At 34.0% G+C, this 21,808-nt stretch overlaps 2 protein-coding genes across 9 annotated transcripts in view; both read right to left on the bottom strand.

Moving 5' to 3' along the window:
• Positions 1-294: 294 nt before the first annotated feature.
• PIG-U (phosphatidylinositol glycan anchor biosynthesis class U) lies at positions 295-5,161 on the bottom strand. Its single transcript, XM_085946361.1, has 3 exons — positions 4,274-5,161; positions 2,576-2,847; positions 295-2,120 (listed from the first exon to the last, which is right to left on the bottom strand). Exons 1-3 carry the CDS (start codon positions 5,035-5,037, stop codon positions 1,867-1,869), a joined length of 1,290 nt encoding a protein of 429 aa, XP_085802487.1. The 5' UTR covers positions 5,038-5,161; the 3' UTR covers positions 295-1,866.
• Positions 5,162-12,510: 7,349 nt separating this feature from the next.
• The window catches only part of grh (grainy head), a 562,310-nt gene continuing 553,012 nt past the window's right edge, over positions 12,511-21,808 (bottom strand). For 2 of the 8 annotated variants that reach the window (XM_085947266.1, XM_085947270.1), the window contains 5 exons: positions 20,796-20,894; positions 19,846-20,198; positions 18,117-18,303; positions 16,883-16,947; positions 12,511-15,865 (listed from right to left, as the gene is read on the bottom strand). In XM_085947266.1, coding sequence (XP_085803392.1) covers positions 15,730-15,865; positions 16,883-16,947; positions 18,117-18,303; positions 19,846-20,198; positions 20,796-20,894 — 840 coding nt within the window. In that variant the 3' untranslated portion in view covers positions 12,511-15,729. The remainder of the gene's footprint in view (positions 15,866-16,882; positions 16,948-18,116; positions 18,304-19,845; positions 20,199-20,795; positions 20,895-21,808) is intronic. The other 6 variants (XM_085947267.1, XM_085947272.1, XM_085947268.1 and 3 more) reach the window with 3 other exon arrangements.

Genomic DNA, 21,808 nt, shown 5'->3' with positions numbered 1-21,808 from the left:
GGTACATACATATTATAATCAATGGCAACTTTTAATGAAAAGCCTACATAGGCCTCGAACATAGAAATCAACACAACCTCGACTTTTTTCCCATTCATGACTTTGGCTACATGGCGTGTTTATTGTAGCTGCTAAAATTTCTGCTATTGCTATATTGTGTATATGGGTGACATTCATAAGTTTGATATGTTTGAACAAGCTATAAAGATGTCTTGGTAGAAAAGCACGTTTTACATTGGATAGAACGCTACTTATGAATATAATATGAATTAAGCAGTTATTTCTTTCTTTTCTGTGATGACTTTTCAGAAATTATAGACAGATTGCAGGCTATGGAATGTTGCAAGATGTGTGCCAGGTCAGAGTTTTATGTTGATTTTCCATGTACGGTCCACCCGACAGAAATCGTCAACATGCAAACGCAACATAAATTTAATAATAATTATACTGTGAATAAAATTTAATATTGTACTATAGTCTAGGTCTGGGAAAATTAAGACCTATATTTATGTAAGAAAAATGCCAAGCCTTTCAGTTCAAAAATTTCCCCAGACACATACAGTTCAAAAAGTGAAAATGTTCACCTGAAATTTCAGTTACAATTTATATTTTCATATAAATAATATTATCAACATACAATCATAAAATTAGTTGATGTCAGTAGCAAAGGGTGGAGGTAGGCTGTTAAGTTCCACCATAAATAGTGCACATTAAACTTTGTTCGTTATACAGATTTGTTTTTATTGAACTAAGACTACAATTCGGCCCCTTAGAGTCAAAGAAACGTATCTTAATTTGTAACGATTTTGAATTACGTATGGTACTGGATATTAAAATGTCATGTTACGTTAAGTGACAAAGAAACTAAGTGACAAAAAAAATCAATAGATAAAAGATAGGTCAATACATATCTCCTGCAAACATTTTCTTGTTAATGTCTGTGGAATGTAAATTTACTTGTGTTTGGGGTCACCTGTAAAGTAGAGAAAAATGAAATACATTTCTTTGACTCTAAGGGGCCGAATTTACAGATGGTGTTAGATAGTTTTTAAAAATCAATTAAACCCTGCCTAAACCAAACCATAATAGTTATGGTATATTTTGGCCAATGTGACAAAATTGTTCACACTTTTTCATTCATACTTATTTGTTTTCGTTGGATTAAAAATACATATTGTTGGTACATTTTTTTTTAATTCATTAAGCCCTGCCTAAACCAAACTATAATAGTTAACAAATATTATTCTATCTATAAAATATCCAAAGTTATGTATGATTTAATCGCATAATTTTCGATATTCTCTAGATAGATGAGTATTTTTTGACTATTATCTATTATGGCTTGGCTTTCGCAGGGTTTAATTGAAATAAACTAACAACACCATCTGTAAATTGTAGTCTTATTTCAATGAAAACTAATACGTATGGCTGACAAAGTTTAATGTGCATTATTTATGGTGGATCTTAACAGCCTACCACCACCCTTCACAACTGGTTGATGTTGATGTATATAATACTATATAATAATTGATGTTCGGTATGTATATTTAAAATTACAATTTTATTCATTGGTATTATCTCCAGGAAAGGTTTGATGTATTTTTCAAACGTAGATAGATACATTTCGTCGGTTTTATGTGAGAAATAATTCTTGGATGTTAGATTATTTAAAAATGTGTACCTTTAAAATGATATGCAACTTCTCCGGCAGATTTATTTTCATAGATGGAGTATCACAGACCGATGAAACTCGATTCGAAAGTATTTTTTGTGGCCTTACAATTCAAATATTCGCTACTTATCTCGTATCACCACCGAACAACACACTGTGGCAATAATAATAATTGTCTCCGGAACGTAACTGAACTACCGCAAAACGAGTTTCGCAGGCTTTCCTTCTATTTCTCTGCCAGTGCCATGTTTCAGAGCGTATTCCCGCTTGATATATGCGAAGAGAACATCAGTTATCAGGAATATCTGACCCGTTGCAAATGCCAGTGTCACGCCGAAGAAGAAGTTGGCGTTTGCTGAACGGGAGTAGATCCAGAGATGCCAAACGGTTGGTCCGAGGGCTGATGTAACGAGCAGGAAGCATCCAACAATGAACTTCTGTTGCATATCTATAAACAACATACAAAGTAATTTATTATTTTGGATCTACTGAAAATAAAATTTTCATTGATGTAAATACCTACACTATAAATATTTTTGTTATAACTATGATAATGTTGTTAACTGTCATTGATAACAATATATGCCAGTTGGCAGCAAAACTGGCAGTTTTGTTCGAAATTAAAAAAAAAATGTCTACATGTGCGACTTCTACATTTCGCATTTCACATCAGAGGGCTGTGCCGCTGAATGCAGTGTGAAAGAATGGAATAATTGAGAGTGAAATTTTAAGATCTTTACAGTGTCAAAAAACGGTAAATTTAATGCAATATGGCAGATACATTTTATGTAATCTATATGCATATTAAAAATGGTAAGCAGTTGACAATCACACACTGTAAATAAGGTTAACTCTGCTAGTACTTCACTGTGTGGGGACATGTGGAAATCTACGTAAACTTACATGAAAATAAATGTCTCCACATGGGTATCAGTGCCAAATAAAATGCCACATCTCCTAAGCTTGGATATGATTTGAAGATAGTTGTCAGCGTTGTCAGTGTGGTTGCTAACAGGAATGGTTCATTTCTAAATCTCAGCGTCAACGGCATGACGTATAATAGAGCGGAGTTAATTTGAAATGCACACAAGAAGAGTACTCGAAAGTGTTCAAACATCTCCGTAAAGAAATACCAAAAGAGTCCGATGTTCGGTTTTAAATCTGGGACGCTCAGGCTGAAAGGCAATAGAAACTTCATTAGACACAAGCATCTGATGTTAATAATAGAGAAATTATAATTATTCATAATTCAATGCCATGGCAACTATCATACTTACATAGGAAGGTAGAATATGGCTAATATTATCATTACTAAAATGTCTACGTATGTTAAGCCGTGTTGACACGGTCCAAGTACGATCCAAGTACACTTGGAACCAAGTGCCATCCAAGCACACTCGTATGAGACAGCTTCATACAAATTACTCCTATCGAAGCTAACTTGGATGACTAGGACACGGTCCGAGTAGCTTGGATAGGAATAATTAGTATGAAGCTGTCGCTTGGATGGCACTCGGTCCAAGTGTACTTGGACCGTATCAACGCGGCTTTATATATTATCAAATCTATGGACCAATCTTTGAAAATTTCATTCCCTGCTGGCCACTGGCAAATAACAAAAGTCTCTCAGCAAGTAAATTATTTCATGATATAATTAACTCTGGTTTTTAAATGTGCAAATTTAAATAGTTTATTATTTTGATGGTGTCAATAGTTTTCCACTTATTAACAGCCATAATATTTTTTTTAAATAGAACCTTATTTTACTATCCACAATTTTACTATATTACCAAAGGAATGGAATTAGATTAGTGAGGCCTTCATCCAGCAGTGGATTTATTTAGGCAGACGATGATAATGATTTAAATATGTATATTATATATTATATCACCAATAATTGTTGAATGGCTTTTAAATATTTTGGGTGATGTTTAGTTAATTTAATTTAAATAATTTTCATTGGTTCAAAAAAGGTAATTGTGCTGCAGATGCCCGCATGAGGTTTTATAATTTTTTTTTTATGAAAACAGTTTATTCCATGTAGACAATTATATTAAATACCTTTTTCTGTTGGAGCAGATGCTTTTCGATCCAACAATTGTTAATTTAAAATTTGGAATTTTAATACTCTTTGATGCATTATTATCACAAACTAAGATTATATTGGGTTGGGGTAGGTTTTGGTTAGGTCATGTTAGGTTAGGTCATGTTATGTTAGGTTTGGTTTGGTCTAAAAATAAAGTTATAAAACCTCATGCAGGCATCTGCGGCATATTTACCACGCAATGGAGTAGTTAACTGTATATCGTGGGCGTACAGGCAGAAGTCACTAACTCCAAATACACAGTTCTGAGATAATCAATGTTTTGTGTTTTGGTGTTCTTAAAATGGTTGTAAAATCTTTATTTTTAGTGTTCTTCATTACATTTATTTTTTTATATGTTCAATAATCTTAAATCATGACTTATGCCAGTCAACCAGCATTACTTTTTCTATATAATGACATTAAAATCTCAATTTCGTCAAAACTGGAGTTAGTGACTTCTGCCTGTACGACCACGAATATACCATAAATACAACTTGTCAACATTATACACTTACATGAAACCATATGTATTTTCTAGGAAACTATACGATCCATTCATGATAAATGCACAGCAATATATCAGAAATCCCCACGATAAAACGAACACTGTCAGTGTTATTATGTATGAACAGATATCACAACCTTTAGATGTGTTTTGGATGAATATTAATGCAGGAACGATTAGAAGGGCGGGATATAACGCCTGGTGCGCCGCAATGGCTATTGCGAAGCAGCAAACATATCTATATCCGTGAACCATCGATAGAAACGCAATCGATACGAACACATTATTAAACACTGTCGTGGTCATTGCCACACAATTCAAAACAGAGTATGGATTAAATAAATAAGTCGTCAGCACATAAACAGGAGCTGTCTCAAAGTCATCTCTTTTTAATAACAGAGGACCGCAATCTTTCACATAATCGCTTTTATCTCTGTCTTGTTGTTCCTTTAGTATCTTCATAAACTTTTTGGCAGTTAAATACAAGCAGAATGCCGTAATTAAATCGCACAGCGTGAAAATGAACGGCAGGAGTTGTGGTAAGTTTTTTGTGAGACGATGGAATAGTATCAGTATTAGTGGAGATTCGTGGAACATGTCTCCTTGGTAAGGATCTATTCCTTCGTCGAATAAATAAACGCCTTCCATTAACCGCTTCCATGAGTTAATTGGAGTTGATAATTCAACCCGGTTTGAAATAACTTCTCTGTATTGGGACGTGATTAACCAAAATCGGACTAAGCCGGCGAGAATAAATCCGGCGAAAATATTCATAATTTATATTTTTAAAACTAACTACTATCTCGAAACTAAATTAAAGCACTAAATTATGATAATTTCGACATAAAGTTGAAGGTGAATGTGAAAAATATAACGGAATTAGTTTTTGACAGAAAATATTGACATTAGATAAACATTGCTTTTTATTAGCCACGAAGGAGGACTGTTTTACCGACTGCGCAACCATCGAGTTTATGTAAGTAGTGTGCCCAGTTAAAAAAATATACACATAATACTGGAGCATATTATTATACTGGTACCTACCGGGAAATCGGAATTTTTACCATGTCAAATTTTAAAAATCGGGATTCAGGAGCAAAAAGCGGGACAACCTAAAAACGCATAAGTTCAATATTCATTTCCACAATACAACACAAACTACGAGTCCTGAAAGCTTAAGTGGTGTAATTCATAAAAGGTCGATTTCCAAAAATTGGGGTTTACTAGTAGACACTTTATAAAGCTTGGTGTAATTCAGAAACTTTGATCTGATTTGCACAATCTATTCATTTAAATCATCTTTAACTGATAGCCGTCATATTTACCTGAATATATTGGAAAACGTATCATTCATTTACTGTCGAAACGATTTACACCACTTCGGCTTTCAACGTTTTTTCTGAAAGATTTCATTTCAATGACTTACACCACTTTTCTATGTATCTAAACCTACCTTTGAAGGTAAAGTTACTATCAAAATAATAATAACAATATTTTTTCTCGACGCGTATTTGTACTTGAGTACTTGACTGAAGATTTTACTTTCTGAAGAGTATTTTTTTGCTGCTCAATGTATCGGTCAAATTCAGCACATGAATATATTATTATCATGTTGAATGAACAAGTAATTCCGATTTTATCAACTCAATAAAACATCTGTTTCTTGCATCTGACCATTTTAAAGTCATTTGAGAAAATACCTGTTTCGGTATAGCAATAATTAATGTTGGTAAGTATACTTTCTTAACATAAATGACATTAGCTTGAAAATATTTTAGTCTCTTTTTCCGGGAATAATGCAGTTGAGTCTTTCGAATTTTTCGCAATCACATCAATAGTCCATAATATCTACTTCTCCATCACGCATTCATTGCGTTCTTTCATCTTAAACTAAACGTTTTATTTGTATTTTGTTGAATAAACGTGAATTTAGCTGTCCCGCGTGGGAAAATCTATTTTCTGCTTTAAAAGCAGGACGTTCCGTAAAAATCGGGAAGTCTCGCAAAGCTAGTGTTGATACGTCTTAGGAACCGGTTATTATTATAGTTTTTCCTGCACTACAGAGGATGGAAAAATACGAGTACAGACCTACATACTTATCTGAAGAATGGGATGAGAGAGCCACTCTCGAAAACTACCCAGTCAAGACTAGTAACTGGACAAAATCTGACATTTTAATGGTATTTTCAAAATGGCGTCCTATGGTAGTTCGTAGTTCCATTTTTGACCATTCTACAGATAAGTTTGTAGGAACAAGAATTATTATTCTGATATTACAGGCGTCGCCTATAGTTTCCCTCTATCTAGAGTTTTTAGAGCTTCTCTTCGTTTCATGGGCTGACTTATTGCTTCATTCATTGTTAATTCAGTCGCATTATTGATGATGTCGCTTTGTCTAGAAAGCCCACTGCCTCGCAACCTCAGGCCTCTATCATCAGATGGTGGAAGTTGGCGGCCTGAACGTTGGTTTCCAGCGGGTTCGAGTGCAGCCATGCTCTAGTGTTGTGCATTGCACGAAATGCATAGGCTATGGGCAAACTTGCAAGGAAGCTGGTGCGTGCGGGGATGTGGGGAGGGACCACAAAATTGCGGAATGTCCCAAAAAGGGAAAGTTTACATGCGTCAACTGCGTATCACTGTAGATAGGTTAGATAACGTCACAGACGCACATGAGCTCGAAGACATTGTCAAAGAATGGTCATTGGCAAACGAGTCGGCATGCGAGAGCACGATGGTGCGCTCTTCGGGCGAAGGATTCCAAAGAAAAAGTAATCCATGGTGGTGTCCGGAACTAGATACACTGAAGACGGTTTTTAGAGTAGCAAGGACAAAATTTCGCAATTCTGGCGTGGTTCGACGGCCGCTCACTAGACAGAGTTTTGAAGCCACACAGAATAAGTATGAAACTGCGATGGTGCGATGGCGGAAGCGAAATTAGAAAGCTGGAAGAATCATTGCTCGGTTCAGGGAAAAGATAATGTATGGTCTAGTCTTCAGAGAATGCTCAAAAGTAAAGCGATCAAACCGCATGAAACTCTGACAATAAACGGCCGCATGACCTCTTCAGCTCTCGAATCTGCAGAGGCTATTCTTGTGTATTTTTTTCCAGACGACAATATTGCAAGCGAAACGGAGCAACAGACATTGATCCGAAATGACGTCTCGATTCCTTCAAAGAAAGATGACGACGAGAACTTCACTCTCGAGGAGGTAGAAAGAACAATGAGGGTGTTCAATCCAGTTAAAGCTCCGGGACACGACAGCTTCACGGCGGATATCTGTCTCAATTCGTTCTTAACTGTTCCTAGCTTAGTTGTCGCTCTTTATAATGCTTGTTTGCAAATTGGTCATTTTCCAGAAATCTGGAAGGTAGCTAGAATTTTGGTCATTCCCAAACCGGGAAAAGACGACTACGCTAACGTCTCGTCATATCGGCCCATCGGATTGCTGCCCGTGTTCGGCAAAGTACTCGAAAAATTATTTATTAATCGAGTTTCTTGGAAACTTCAGACTAAACGTCTGCTCAGCGAATACCAGTACGGTTTCACCCCTCAAAAGAGTACTGAAGACGCGCTTCATGCAACAATTGATCGAATCAGGAAGGGCTAGCCGCGATGGTCAGCTCGTAGTGGCGGTATCTCTTGATATCACAGGGGCATTTGACAACGCACGGTGGCCATATCTTCCCCAACAGTTGAAATGTAAAATTTGTCCCGCTAACATTTTCAGGCTTATCAAAAACTATCTATCCAACCGAGAAGTCTTCGTCGAATATGCTGGAATATCTGCTACCAAAGAGACATCAAAAAGATGCATACAGCGTTCGTCTTGCGGCCCTGTCCTGTGGAACATAGTTTTCGACAATCTTCTCTCTATGCCGTTTCCTGAAGGTGTACACGCACAGGCCTTTGCTGATGATGTATTGCTGATTGTGGAATCCAAAGAACTTGGTTCTCTCCATGACTAACAGCGCGTTAGAGAGCGTCGAAGCCTGGGGAATGAAGGTCAAACCGTCTTTCTCCACGGAAAAAAAACGAAGGCTTTATCTTTCCAAGGAGGCGCGTCTCTCCGCCTTCGTTGGTGATGAATGGGCAACCTCTATCCTTTTCTAGGGATTTTAAACTTTTAGAGGTAGTAATCGATGACAAATTAAATTGGTCGAAGCACACGGACAGCATCTGCGAAAGAGCAGCGATGACTTTGCTCAAACTAGCAAGAATGGCCTAACCCACATGAGGTGTATCTTCTGAAGCTCTTCGAATTCTCTACACTTGCTTGTGCTATGGAGTATATGATCACGTATGCGGCCAGCATATGGTCTGAAGCTACCAAAAGGAAAAAACATAGCAAAAAAACTCAATACGGTTCAGCGAGCACTAACGATACGAATATGCAGAACTTACCGCACGGCTTCGCTAAATTCAACGCAAGCTCTAGCAGGACTTATGCATCTAGATTTACGTTTAAAACAAATCGCTTTCACTTATAGAGCTAAGAAGGGCGAGTAGGGCCTCGCAGGTTTTCTGCCAGACGATAGGCTTTACGAAAAACCGGTGGACTATAGAAGGCTGCCACACCTGGCTAGACTAAGTGGTTTCTTATCCTGCAACGTTGGAAAGCAACGAACGCAATAACATGTCGATTTTCACGGATGGGAGCAAAATCGATGGCGGTACTGGTGCAGGATTTGTGGCATACATTAATGGCAGTAAGATAGCGGCTTCTAAATGTCGCCTTGCCAGCTATTGTACTGTAATGCAGGCCGAACTCTATGCCATCCAACGCGCTCTGGAGTGGGCAGGCTAATATCAAATCCAACGAAAGCTCACCGAAAACCATAGTATTTGACTCCAAAGGCTCAATATAAGCAATTGGAGATCCCTTGTCTACTAATCCGATTGTCTTTTCTATTCACAGCGAGTCTGCAATACTGAGACGGCGTCACCCCGATGTGCATTTCAAGTGGATAAGGGGACACACCGGGATAGAAGGAAATGAAAGAGCCGACAAATTGGCTCGTCATGATGTCTCTGAACCCACGACCGCGATAGCTTATGACGAATTTCCTCTGAGCTACGCGAAAATTACAATTTCAAATATGGTGAACAACGAATGGAACTCACGATACATAAACTCTTGGACAGGCGAGTTGACTCGAAAGTTTTTACCTTCATTGTCTGGGTGCATAAGGGGCTGTGTTTTGAGATGACTTAGATCCTTACAGGTCATCGAGTCATGCTAGCATACCTGCACCGGTTTAAAATAACATCTGATGGAAAGTGCCCATGCGACGACGGAAGCAACCAGGACGTCCTACATTTACTCCTAGATTGTCAAATTTTTAGCAAGGAGCGGCAGAACCTGAACTTTTTATTACAGATGGCAGATGCGGACATTCGAGACCTTCAGGGGACCATGGCAAACGAGGCCGGAAGAGATGCACTTTTTAAATTCTGTATTGATGTAATAAAAAGAATTAAAATAATAAATGGTGACATGTAATGAATATCCAAGCCTTTCAGATCCAATGACTGCAGTCATATAAGATAGGATAAGTATATGCTCAGAATATCAGTCCTATGCGACATTTCTTTTACCACGGGAAAAAATCGGCTATACATCGCAGTTCTCAGTTCCCAATGAATACGACAAAATATTCATTAGAATCACAACCGCTTTGCGCTACAAAGAATTTTCCAGGGTTTTTGCAAGGCGGTTTCATAGGCCCTGGCCGAATTCAAATTAGCAATACCCGATGCGGGTAGAAGAATAGGTTTCAATAAGGGATATTTCTCAGCTGGAAAAATTTTCATTTGACTAGCATCAAGTAGAGTAGTTTGCCTGCCAAAGTCCTGAAAGAAACCTCGATAGTAAATGCGAGGTATCCATAAAGGCATCTAGAAAAAAAAAACGAAGTCGAGTTTTGAAAATATTCAATTATCAATAGGAATTATTGTTGAATTTTTTTTATTGCTTTCTTCTTCGTCAAGCCTTCATGATTGAGGATCGTGACTAAGATGATTCGGCTATCGAATAGTCTTCTCACTGGTTTGCCCCTTATCTCGGCGTTTTGCCCTATGTCAGCGACGAGCCGTGACACTCATAAATTAGTGCACCCGTAGTTATAGCTCCAGGCCAGGTCTTCAACGCCATACTCACAGTGTGGAGTGTCTGGGTATGGTGAATACACCCGGAAAAGTATGGAGGTCCGTGATTAAAGCGATGAGAGGCTATAAGTAGTTGGCGGGTAAATGCGGAAGACATTGGCACCGTCCAGCATTAAAAAATAAATAATAAAATATGAATATTTTTTGGAAATGGACCCCCCATAGCATTTTTCATGTGCGCGCTTGAGTTACATAGGTTTATTATAATAACTAATATAATTCATATGGGTCTATTCTAGTGATGGCCAAACCGTGGCGCATTGGATGATTACAAGTGGCGCATTGCATCTTTGCGCCTACTTAGTCTTTTGAAGTAGGCGCCATAACTGAATCCATCTTCATATTTTCAACACCTGAATGCTGATTAAAAGCAAAACAAGGTTGCGAATAACTAATTCAAATTTGAAGAATTCTCTGCTGCTCTCAGTAATAAATTTAACACCAAACATTGAAAGACTAGCGAAATCCAAACGATCAAAAGCTCTCAGTGCTCCAACCCGCTCAGAGTTCTCTCTCTTTCTCATCTCAATCAACAACTGTGGTCCAGAGTTATCTTCACCAAACAAGACTCTCCGGCAGCCGTAGCCCCATTAGCGGGGTCCACGACAGCGATCACCCTCTCGTCCAAGAGATCATTTATGACTAATAATAATTGTAGATTGGTGCTCCAATAAACGTGTGTTTTTTGAACTGGCATAAATTAATTAATTTAATTAGATTGGGTTATTCCTTTTCCTCCCCTAAGCGAAACAGATCCTACCCCTATCCCTATTTTCTTATATTGAAAATTTAAGTTGACCATTTGAGTCAGTGAGCTAAGTAAACAATAAAACAAAAATCTAACACACCTATTTTTATAAAACATACATAAAATTATAAAAATATGTTAATATTCTCGGAAAATTATAGAGCGCTCCTGTTAATGTTACCTGTTACTGAAATACGACTATATTCTAAAACATTAGATCGAGAGGTTTAAAAGAATACTATTTTATGTAATAAAAATACTTTATGCAGTCATGAAATGTTTAAAATAAATATGAGGGATAATAAGACTTCAAAATTATATAAATATATTATCTACAACGTTTAAGGAGTGTCCAGGATCATGGTTTTAAAATACAATAAAAACTCAATTTTGACCTACGACGAGCATGTGGGCCGTTAACAGTCATCAAAATTTATGAAAATAAGTGTGCTAATTTTTTTGTTATATGGCCTATCTAGGTCAGACGGTCAAATATTTTTTTCCACGAGACGGAGCGATAACTTTACCAATTGCATGAACCGGAATGGCGCTCCGGTGCATTCCGGTCCATTTCGAGCACTGATTTTTACAAAATACACATACATAAATACATTTTAAAGTTTCTTGAATCCTGGCGTAGTAGGTTAAAGTCTTCCCAGCTAAACAGGGTGCATTACAAGATTCCCCAGCCCTGGCCTAAGACTTAGGCCTTTCGCTCATGGAGAAACTAAAATCCGACGAACTGGTTGCTGACGGAACTCATAAATTGGCCAGTGACGAATGCTTCGCACACAGCGCTACTGAAACCCACTTGAAGTAATAATCGTATAACCTCACACTGTCAAAATATATTATATAAAATATTATAATATAATATAAAAAATATAAACGGAAATGTATGGAATAAATTGCAGTCTGTAATTATACGGGCAGGGGGTATTTCTCAATTTCTAATACAAATTTTAAATTAAAAATCGGTTCGCCCATCTTTAACTTTTGACGTCTTTACTTGTTCAGTTCAGTGCTACCAATTTTGGTAAGAAAATATGATTTTTCATCGAATCTACTAATATTGTTACCATGTTACTACTGTTTTATAGGGGACTGGAAACTGAAAGACTGGGAGATTAGCATGTCGCGTCTCTTCAGTTTATTTGCGAACATTTTGAAACTGAGAGATTCCAGTCTTGCCGTGAGCGAGCTGCCATTGAAATACATTAGCTAGATACTGGCTGGAATTTTAGTTTGAGTCTCGTCTTTTTTGTCGTAGAAACAGTAGGATTGGAAGAGTAAAATAGTCATAAAAGGGTAAGAAAAGAACGTTATTTAAAGAAACACATGTATTTATTGAAAAATCTTTTTTTGAAATATAAACTTTGATAAAAATAATATAATTGTAAGAAAAATCTTATTACAATAATAATAACTAATTATATGGCTACAGAATTTTTACCACAAGTCGTAGTTTTTCTGACATACTTCTTAGAAACTAGTGTCACTATATAAATGCCTCCACCTTATGGGTTCGGGATGAATTAATATTGCAAAATTAAACAACAAAAATCTGTCTTATATTTATTCGATCTTATTTTACTTGTCATGCTGGAGAGATAATTGAATTCTAACTGCTTACAATGATGATGATTCTACGCTTATTCAATTAATATTCTGTGTAGGTATATTTATAATCACAGTCAATATTTTCTATTCGTTTGAAATGCTGTTTTTAAATTCCGTCCATAAATTTATTTTTAGCTGTCTTAGGCTAAAGGATGCTTCACACGGACATATTTTACAGTTTTTTCGATCATAAAGTCGAGTCTAGTGCGGTCGAGTAAACGCCTATGCATCTTACTACCAAAATAGGTTTTTTTATAGATCATTCCGTGCTAAGAACATCATGCTAATTGCTACACGCCAGGCTTGTCTCTAACACTTATCGAATTGTGACAATTAGATTTTTAGATTAGTTTAGATTTTTACATGAAATGAAAATATTGACTATGATAATATTATATAATCTATACGATGATATTAAGTTTCATCAAGAAATACTCAGTTGGTTTGACAATATAATCAAATATTTAAACATTGTAGGCATGAATGAATGTATATGTTTACGAAGATATTTAAATGTAGTAATGTAATATTTGAATTGAATATTATAAACATAATAATATATAATTTAAAACCACTTCTGAATAACAATTTTTACACATTCGACAAAATATTATACTAAATAATATATGTGTAATAATGATACGATAAAAATAACTTAATTCATATATTTATATACGTGCAGAGTACCAAATAGTTTATAATGTCTTTTCGTTGGTAATGGCAACACAGCTTTAAACAAATAACAATAATTGATTAATATCTTTCCACATTATTTGACAAGTTTTGTATAAGTTATAGACTATAAATGTAATATTTCCCTGAAGTGAATCAAATATATACTATTGATTAATTATTTATGTTTAGTATATTATTTATTTAAGACGAAATAAAATATTTGGTACATTGCATCCGCTTTGATTCGTAAGCTAAACTTTAGCTACATAGTATCCATTCTTTTTTTTACAAATCCTTGGATGAGATTTAAGAATCTTCCCTCACATTTCGCTTCATATAATAATTACTGATTTGATAATTCGGAATATAAAGCATAAAAGTCAGGTACCATTTTAAAATGTGCCGATTTTCTTCCGATATGTCAAAATCAATCGTTATCCTCCACAATTTTCTGCTTATTAACAGTAATATGGCAGTTTTTTTACTATTTAAAATATATATTGTGTAATATTTTGTGACTAAATTACTTAGAAAATTTTACACTTATATCTAGAATCAATCTGATTTTAGATTAAACTGTTAATTATTACGGAAAATGTGATTTCGTTAGTGTTTTCGTATCAATGCTTGAAATTATGTTAAATGGTCCGTAAGTATGGTAGGTAGTATCAATATCAGAGTGATGTTATTTTACGGTATATTTATAAATTTGGCATTTAATTTAACAACTTAAATTCATTTAAACATTTATTCCATTATTATCATTACACTTTACTTCAATGTATTTTTAGGTTTTCAGTTCGTACTTGTTATTTTTTGTGTGGGTTAAAAATAAAAGAAAGCATTGATTTTTACTGTAAGAGCAGTGATACACCAGCCTCAAAAAGCGGTTGATCGATCCAACACGAAATAATATATTATTATGACCGTATGTTTGCAAATAAAGAATTGTATGAAACTAGGTAACAGTCTGTCGGGCAGTGATCGGCCTCCTTTTGTGGCTGGTATTTCTCGACCCTTGTGTATGTGTATTAATGAATGTGTCCGAAAAGTTTGTTTTGTAAAATATTACTATTTATATAAATATTTTGAATTTTTAATACTAAACTACAAGTAAGCATCCGTAGGGACAAAATACGTGTAAATAATTAAGAGCTAATATTATATCAAAATTTGAGCCTTTATTTTGTAAAAAATATAAAAATTAAACATACAATATGACGCATTATGACCATTTTAAAAAAACATATTGAAGTTATGATATTATAATAATTTCATTCGCACTGTTATTTTCAATTGTAAAATATGAATTGATTTTATTTTAATATTAACAGAGTGTTTAATAGGCAGATTGTGACAATGATCACAGCTTTGATTATAAAAATATAATTAACATTAATATACTTTTATAATATGAACTTACTTTTCAATTTTTATTTTTCAAATATCAATAATTGAACATTAGAAGCCAGTCATAAATTGAATTATTAAACTATGAAAGGCACAAAATTATTTTGTCAAAATACAATCATCTTTTATTACGTAATATATTATTTAAGTTTTAAGGCATCACACAATTTCGATTTTCTTGAAGAATTCATAAGATTCATTTTGAGATCAACTCACCAGACGAGCCACGGTCATCGCATGGCCATTTTGAATAACGATATTATTCTGGCGAGTTCAAACTTTTCAATATTATAATGTACACTTGACTCACAATGCTATTCTCTAGCAATCAATTCAACTGTTATTTTTATATGAATTTACATTATATTATTTTTTCAATTGAAATTTTCTTACGCTAGATAATATCTTAAAAATAAAACTTAACGGAAAGATTGTTTTTCTCGAATTTAAATGTAGATCATTCGACTGGAATGCGTAACACTAACAGGCTAGCTTCTAAACACTACGAAATAATGTCAATATTCATTTTTTAAGTACGTATTTAATTACATTAAAATAAATAATATCTAACTGTATTATTTATTACCTTATCAATCAGAGCATTGTGCAAGAAGATCCAACTGCAATACAACAGAATTCGAATAAAGAATAATGTTTCGTTGTGAATAATTAGTGAATGTTCTTATTTTAAAAGTTGCACTGAAAAATCCTAGGCCTATTTTATTTCTTTCTATTTTTTTAATTTGAGCACAATTTTCTAGAGAGGAAGATAATGTCAACTGTTGTTGCTTGGAATGACTTGGTAAATTAAAAATATATTATCTTATAATTAAACAATTTGATGTGCTAATGATCTTGTAATTCGACAAATGTGATATCATACAGCTCCTCGTCTACGCTGGGAACTTGCCTCACTTCAAGTAGGAAAAGATCTTCATTGCAGTAGTACGTCAACATATCGTCGTCAATTTTGGCCGTAATCCTGTAACAAATAACAATTAAATTAGATAACATTTTAAAACTCTACATAAAACACTAAAAACTAATGCTTGCACGTATCACAACTGTACGGTCGTATCACCAATCAAAAAATGAGGTTATATTATTACGTTGTTTATACAGGACTTCTATGATTAAAAAGACAATCATTTACAAACGAGTATTGCTCCAAAAGAATTATATTAAATTCCAACGACTAACGTAACTGCATTTTGCAGCCCACACAAATTGCGAAATGTCGTGTGTGTGAAATAATCCTTAGAAACACATACTATATTATTTATTGTGCTTCACAATATGTACTAGTAATTGTTTGAATAGTATTATCAACTTTATATCATTTTGAAATTTAAATTGCCCAGCGCAACTATTAAATACACAATACTGCTATCGGCCGCTATCGGCGGTTATCGAGGGTAGTTTATCATATTTTCTATTAAAGTTTTATAATTGTTACAATAAGTTAGCCGTCTAAATACTCAAGACTCTCTCACTCTAAAAGTTAACACAACCAAGAGAGGTGCTGTTAAAACATAGCACTTATTGTAACAATTACAACTAATTTATTGTAAAAATTATAATACTTCAATACAAAATTATGAAAAACTACTCTCGATAGGTACCGATAGCGGCCGATAGCAATCTTGTATATATAATAGATGCGCTGATCATAATAAAAATATTATTGAATTTTTCAATGAATGTGTTTGTACCTAGCTAAATATATTTTTTGCTATAGATTATAGATGCACCAAAATGCATTATTGAAAAGATTGAGTGTTAGTAAAAATAATGGAAACATAATATTATGCACATATTGTTGAAAAGAAGTATTAAATACAATAATGATTAATGTAACAATATTAATATTGATAATACACAGGTGAATTATTTTTGTTAGAAGTAATGCTAAATAAGCGCCCAATATATATAAATAATATAAAAGAATGATAGATTAATAAAGCATAATGAAATTAGACAAAAAGTGACTTCCACTTACCCTTTCTTGTTTTTGCGATAAAGATTATTAATGGCCGAAGTTGAAATTTTGTACTTATTCTCAATCTGCAAAATAAGGAAAACAGAATATTACAAATCTTTGCTAGTCGAATATTTTTTATTCTGGTATTTTTTTTCTGTTTTATTTCTTTAACGGTTTCATCGATTTTTCTGTCTTTCTTAATTTCAGCTTAGATTTGAAAAGAAGTACTGTTTCGATATTTCACACTGGCCGTCAGACGACAGGAGCCGTTGAAATATCGAATGAATGTGATGGCATGATAGTGTGACCCCGCGTGAAGGTCAGAATGATGGACAACAATTTTTGTTAATGACAAAACACATGCTGTTATAAATTGTTATGAAAGCACCACATTTGTTATTTAGCAATTCTAGACAAATCCAAACCAAATATTGGGATAGAATAAAATATATTTTACAGGAATGTAAATGTTCGCTTCCAACTCATTGGAGATTCCACAATTACAATATAAATAAATTAAAATGAATTTTAATACAAACTAACTCTAATGAAAATTTAATGAAGAAAACTCTTGCTTCTTATACTCAATATCGGCTATAAAATAATATTAGGTACTGGCCATAATATATTAGATATTATAATCTGACGTAGTTATATAATTATTTATAATAAAAATTGTTTAGTAATTTTTTTAGGTTTATTTTGTAAACAATATTAATAATAATAATATGTAAAATCGTCTTCCAAAATGATTTGAATTATATTTGAAGTAAGAAAACTAATTTTAAATAGTGAAGACATTATAAATCTACAAATAATAAAATTAATTACTTTTGACATAGATAAAAGAGCCTTTTTAGTGAAATAAACAGAATAAGCGACTTATAATTTATATAGAATCTGAGAATTACTACGAAATTATACCTACATATTATTCGATATTTTGTAAGATTTTATAATTTTAATTCGAAAACAGTTAATAAATGTATTTTTCCCGCAATTTTAAACGTATGTATTAAGAGATGGTCAAATGTTCTTTTTAATAAATTTGAATGAGGAATACTACACATCTACTATATTAAAAAAAATATTAGCACTAGTTCTAATCAATGAGAGTTTCAAAATTAGAACGTTCCACGTTTACCAAAAGCCAAACGGTCACAGCATTGATTCAAAACCGCATGAAACCGTATTTTATTATAGGGATGATATATTTGTAGGGGGGAATGCGTTAGATTAAAGTATGACTTACCGCATGCAAGAGGCCCTGCGTTGTTGGTGGTGCTACATGAAGGGGTGTATAAACATCTTCGGCGTCCTGCCGTACGTATAGCATGACCCGCTCTGTGAGGGGTGGCGATAACGCGCGCGCCCGTTTGAGGACCGGTGAGAAAACATCTCCGCCGCCACTGTCCAAAAGGGGGTGTTCTTTCTTTTCGCTGGAAAGATAAAATTTAGATTATATTATTAAATGTAGTCAAATATTATACAACAGCTAATAAGTGAGTATCTACTAGAGGTGAGTTGGAAATACTGTCACCAGTTTGTGTACTCAAGTCTCGGCATGCAACTACCCGTACTCAGTATGTGCGGCCCAATAAACTTGTCCCAAGAAACTTGTTCGAATGAATGCGATGAGATCATCGCGACTCGCCTTTCAATAATATTAACATTAAATGCGCGCGAGCGAGATAGCATAATACACGTATGTCGAGCCGTGATACACTCAACTGTTATTGGCGTCATTGCTCTCTCTTTCTCCCCAGTTGTAGAGTTGGTATAGTGAAGGACAGAAATGGTGACAAGTTCGTTTTAGTTCCAGTTGAGTATTGTGAATGATACTGATAAGTATTTACGTGTTGATATGGTTTCGTCACGCTGAGTTTCTCAATTTTTAGTGTTATAATTGGAACTTATAAACTGAATTCAAATTTTATGCGTGATTGTGTAAATGGATAATAAATATATAGACAATCCGTGTAAAAATGGCTTCTAAAAAGCACTGATACAGCTTTGCACGCCAAACGCTCTATATAATATCCCAAATACTAGTAAGTATTTTGGAACAAGTTTCGATACTAAGTATTTTTATACCGGTAGTAGGGTAAGTATAATAAGTCTTCAAAATGGAACAGTTTTCCCACCTCTAGTATCTACCTATTATTATCGAAAATACGATGGTTTAAAATTAAATCTAATTAAAAAATAGTATAACTACGCCTGAAGTGGCTGTATGGTCGATATCATTTTTTTAATTAGATAAAAGTGACCTCTGACAGTAATTCAGTTTATGATTAGTTTCCGGTTGAAATAATTAAAATTTGGGTGTGAAATACAACACCTCTCTGGGCGGCCAGAATCATCCAACGATAAATAATATTACATAATTAGATATACACTAATGGTATAATATTTTTTATGTTAAACATTTCTATATTGATTGCATTTGATAATTTTATAACACAAAATTGATCCGTCAATTCAAAGGTTTAGTTCTTATTAAAATCAATTATAGTTTTACTCGTACATAATAATATATTCAAAATATAAACTTACACCCAAAGGATTATAAGACATATACAATTTAATAATCTATACCATTGTAAAGTAAAAATATATTAATAAATAAAAATATATTTAGGTATACTAAGGATAAAAGAACAATCTTTAAAAAATACCGGAAAATTAATTAAACTCCAAGTGTTTTATTATGTTTCAATAAAAATATCCGTTCATCATTTTTTTGAATAATCATTTAATATGTAATAGTGCCGCAGGAGAAATTATGTTTTAATATGACGTACTTTTTTGAATCAATTGGTATGTGGTTTAGTATTCTTGCCGAAACGTTTTGGTGAAAAGTCCAAGAGGTACTAATATCATTATAATGCTTATTATAATGTCATGTTTTTTGTTATGACTATAAATTATTTTCTGGGCTAAGTGAATGTCAGTTAATATTTTAAGAAAAGTGTAATTACCCTTCGCCATACCTTGGCGCATCTGGAGGGAAGTGATTGTGGAACTTGAGCGTGGGCGTCGCAGGCTTGGCGGCATGCAGCAGGAACGGTGATCCTCCCTTCATGATGTGAGGGTCTCCCGGTAATGAACCATCGTCGTGACCGTAGAACCCTTGCAAGTCCATACCGGCCATCTTGTCTAGGTCTTCTGCAGGTGTGAATAGGACTGGTGGTTTTCCTAAGTCTGACATGCTGTAGAATTCGCTTCTCTCAACTACAGGGTGGTAGAGTTCGTCCAGCTTCTTTCTACCCGTCGCTGTCATTTTACGCTTTGCCGCTCGTCTTTCTTCGTCTCTTGTTTTTCTTTCTGCACCCTGTATTGAAAAAAATAGTTTATAAGCAAAAAAATATTTAAATGCGTCATCATATTAAGGATAACATTGAACAGTGGCGGTTTTAGCTACTTGAAGGCTTAGGTCACTAAAAGTTTTAGAGCCTAAAGAGTCTTTGCATTTTTTCTGTGCAATAAACTGCCATTGGATATTAAACATATCGGAAAAATATATATTTAATTGATTCAGATTGTGAAAAACTGGTAATTTATGACAAAGCAACTTTAATGCTTTTTGGTTGTCTAATATGTAATTACTGAGTCGATTCTCATATTTTAAAAGAATGCCAACTACATGTATTTAAAATTTGGAGGGTATGCTTTCTTGTAGTAAAACGAAGATTCGACACAATGAAACAGATACATTTTTAAGAAAGGTGTAAGTACATTTTAATATAATCTACACTCTGTGGAGGCACATATGTATGATCTGTTTAGGAACATAAATGGTAATTGACTTACTACATTCAGCAGTAGATAAATAATTAATGGGTTTGTTATTCAACGTTTTATTGAAAAATAGTTTTCAAACAAAAACTTATCTTAATGAGATTACATTAATTATATTAATTGAACAAACCTTATCACAAAATACTTTAATTTGACAATATCCTCTGTGGAAGACTGTAGGGTCTCGTGGGTCCTCAAACGTGTCAATTTGTAAATGTAGTGGCAAGCCCTGTAACAAAAAAAAAACAATAATATAACACTCATAAGAATGTGAACTTAAAAGAAAAATATGAATGAATATAAGACTAAAAAAGTATAAATAAATTGGAATCAGGGAACTCAGAAATAATGGGAACTGAAATACATAACGGGTAAGGCAATAGCAGGTATTATAACCGACTCGAGTAAGTAAGAATCCGGGTTAAACTCACACACGTGTCAAGAATACGTTTTACGTCGAATACTGCTCTCGGTTTATGCATTTACGCTTATTTTACTCATAACGCGTGCTTCTTTTACGTAGGACACTCACACATTCAAAACCCTGCATCAAGATGCGGCGTATTGAATATAGCCTATCGGTATTCTATTTATTATCTTTTCTGTGATTGGAATAGTACAGTATGTAGTCGATAGTACCTACAGTAAAACAAAACCATGACAAATTGTCAACCAGACATTTTTGATTATACAAGCAAAGGATAGGCATATTATTATAATCTTTTCAATAGGTATCAAAAATACTTTGTGAAATATATAATTTGAAAATTCCGACGCATTCTCATAGTCACGATTCACGATGTGTAGATAATATTAATTTATATCTACAAGTAAATTTGATTCAAATTTAAAGTGAAACTATAAAATGATATTATTTTACCGAATATTACTGTAGTAAATAATTATAAGTATGTACTTATGAACATTATTAAAAAAATATTAAATACCATTCGGAAATGTTTATACCACCGCCAAAATAATCAATAAAATCAAGTTGATACAATTAATTTGGAGCAATTTCCGTTCAATTAAGATTGTTAATTTGATAAGGCGCAGGAAACTGAATTTACTTTCAAAATATGTCATAAATCCTTATTATTCGACAGTAAATTTGAAACACTCACTTATATTAATTAACCTACC

This window comes from Rhyacophila brunnea, unplaced genomic scaffold, assembly GCF_057557595.1.
Source record: "Rhyacophila brunnea isolate RB1 unplaced genomic scaffold, BYU_Rbru_1.0 scaffold_2, whole genome shotgun sequence".
Classification (NCBI taxonomy): domain Eukaryota; kingdom Metazoa; phylum Arthropoda; class Insecta; order Trichoptera; family Rhyacophilidae; genus Rhyacophila; species Rhyacophila brunnea.
The sequence above is the reverse complement of the archived record's forward strand: the minus strand, read 5'-3'. Positions and strand labels throughout refer to the sequence as shown.

What these genes read in the sequence shown, in the direction of transcription:
- PIG-U (XM_085946361.1), bottom strand. Translation starts at nt 5,037, where the DNA reads ATGAATATTTTCGCCGGATTTATTCTCGCCGGCTTAGTCCGATTTTGG. An exon ending in GAAAATACATATGGTTTCAT is followed by an intron (nt 2,848 to 4,273) that starts GTAAGTGTATAA and finishes ATTGCCTTTCAG; the next exon opens with CCTGAGCGTCCCAGATTTAA. An exon ending in GTGGAGACATTTATTTTCAT is followed by an intron (nt 2,121 to 2,575) that starts GTAAGTTTACGT and finishes TGTTGTTTATAG; the next exon opens with ATATGCAACAGAAGTTCATT.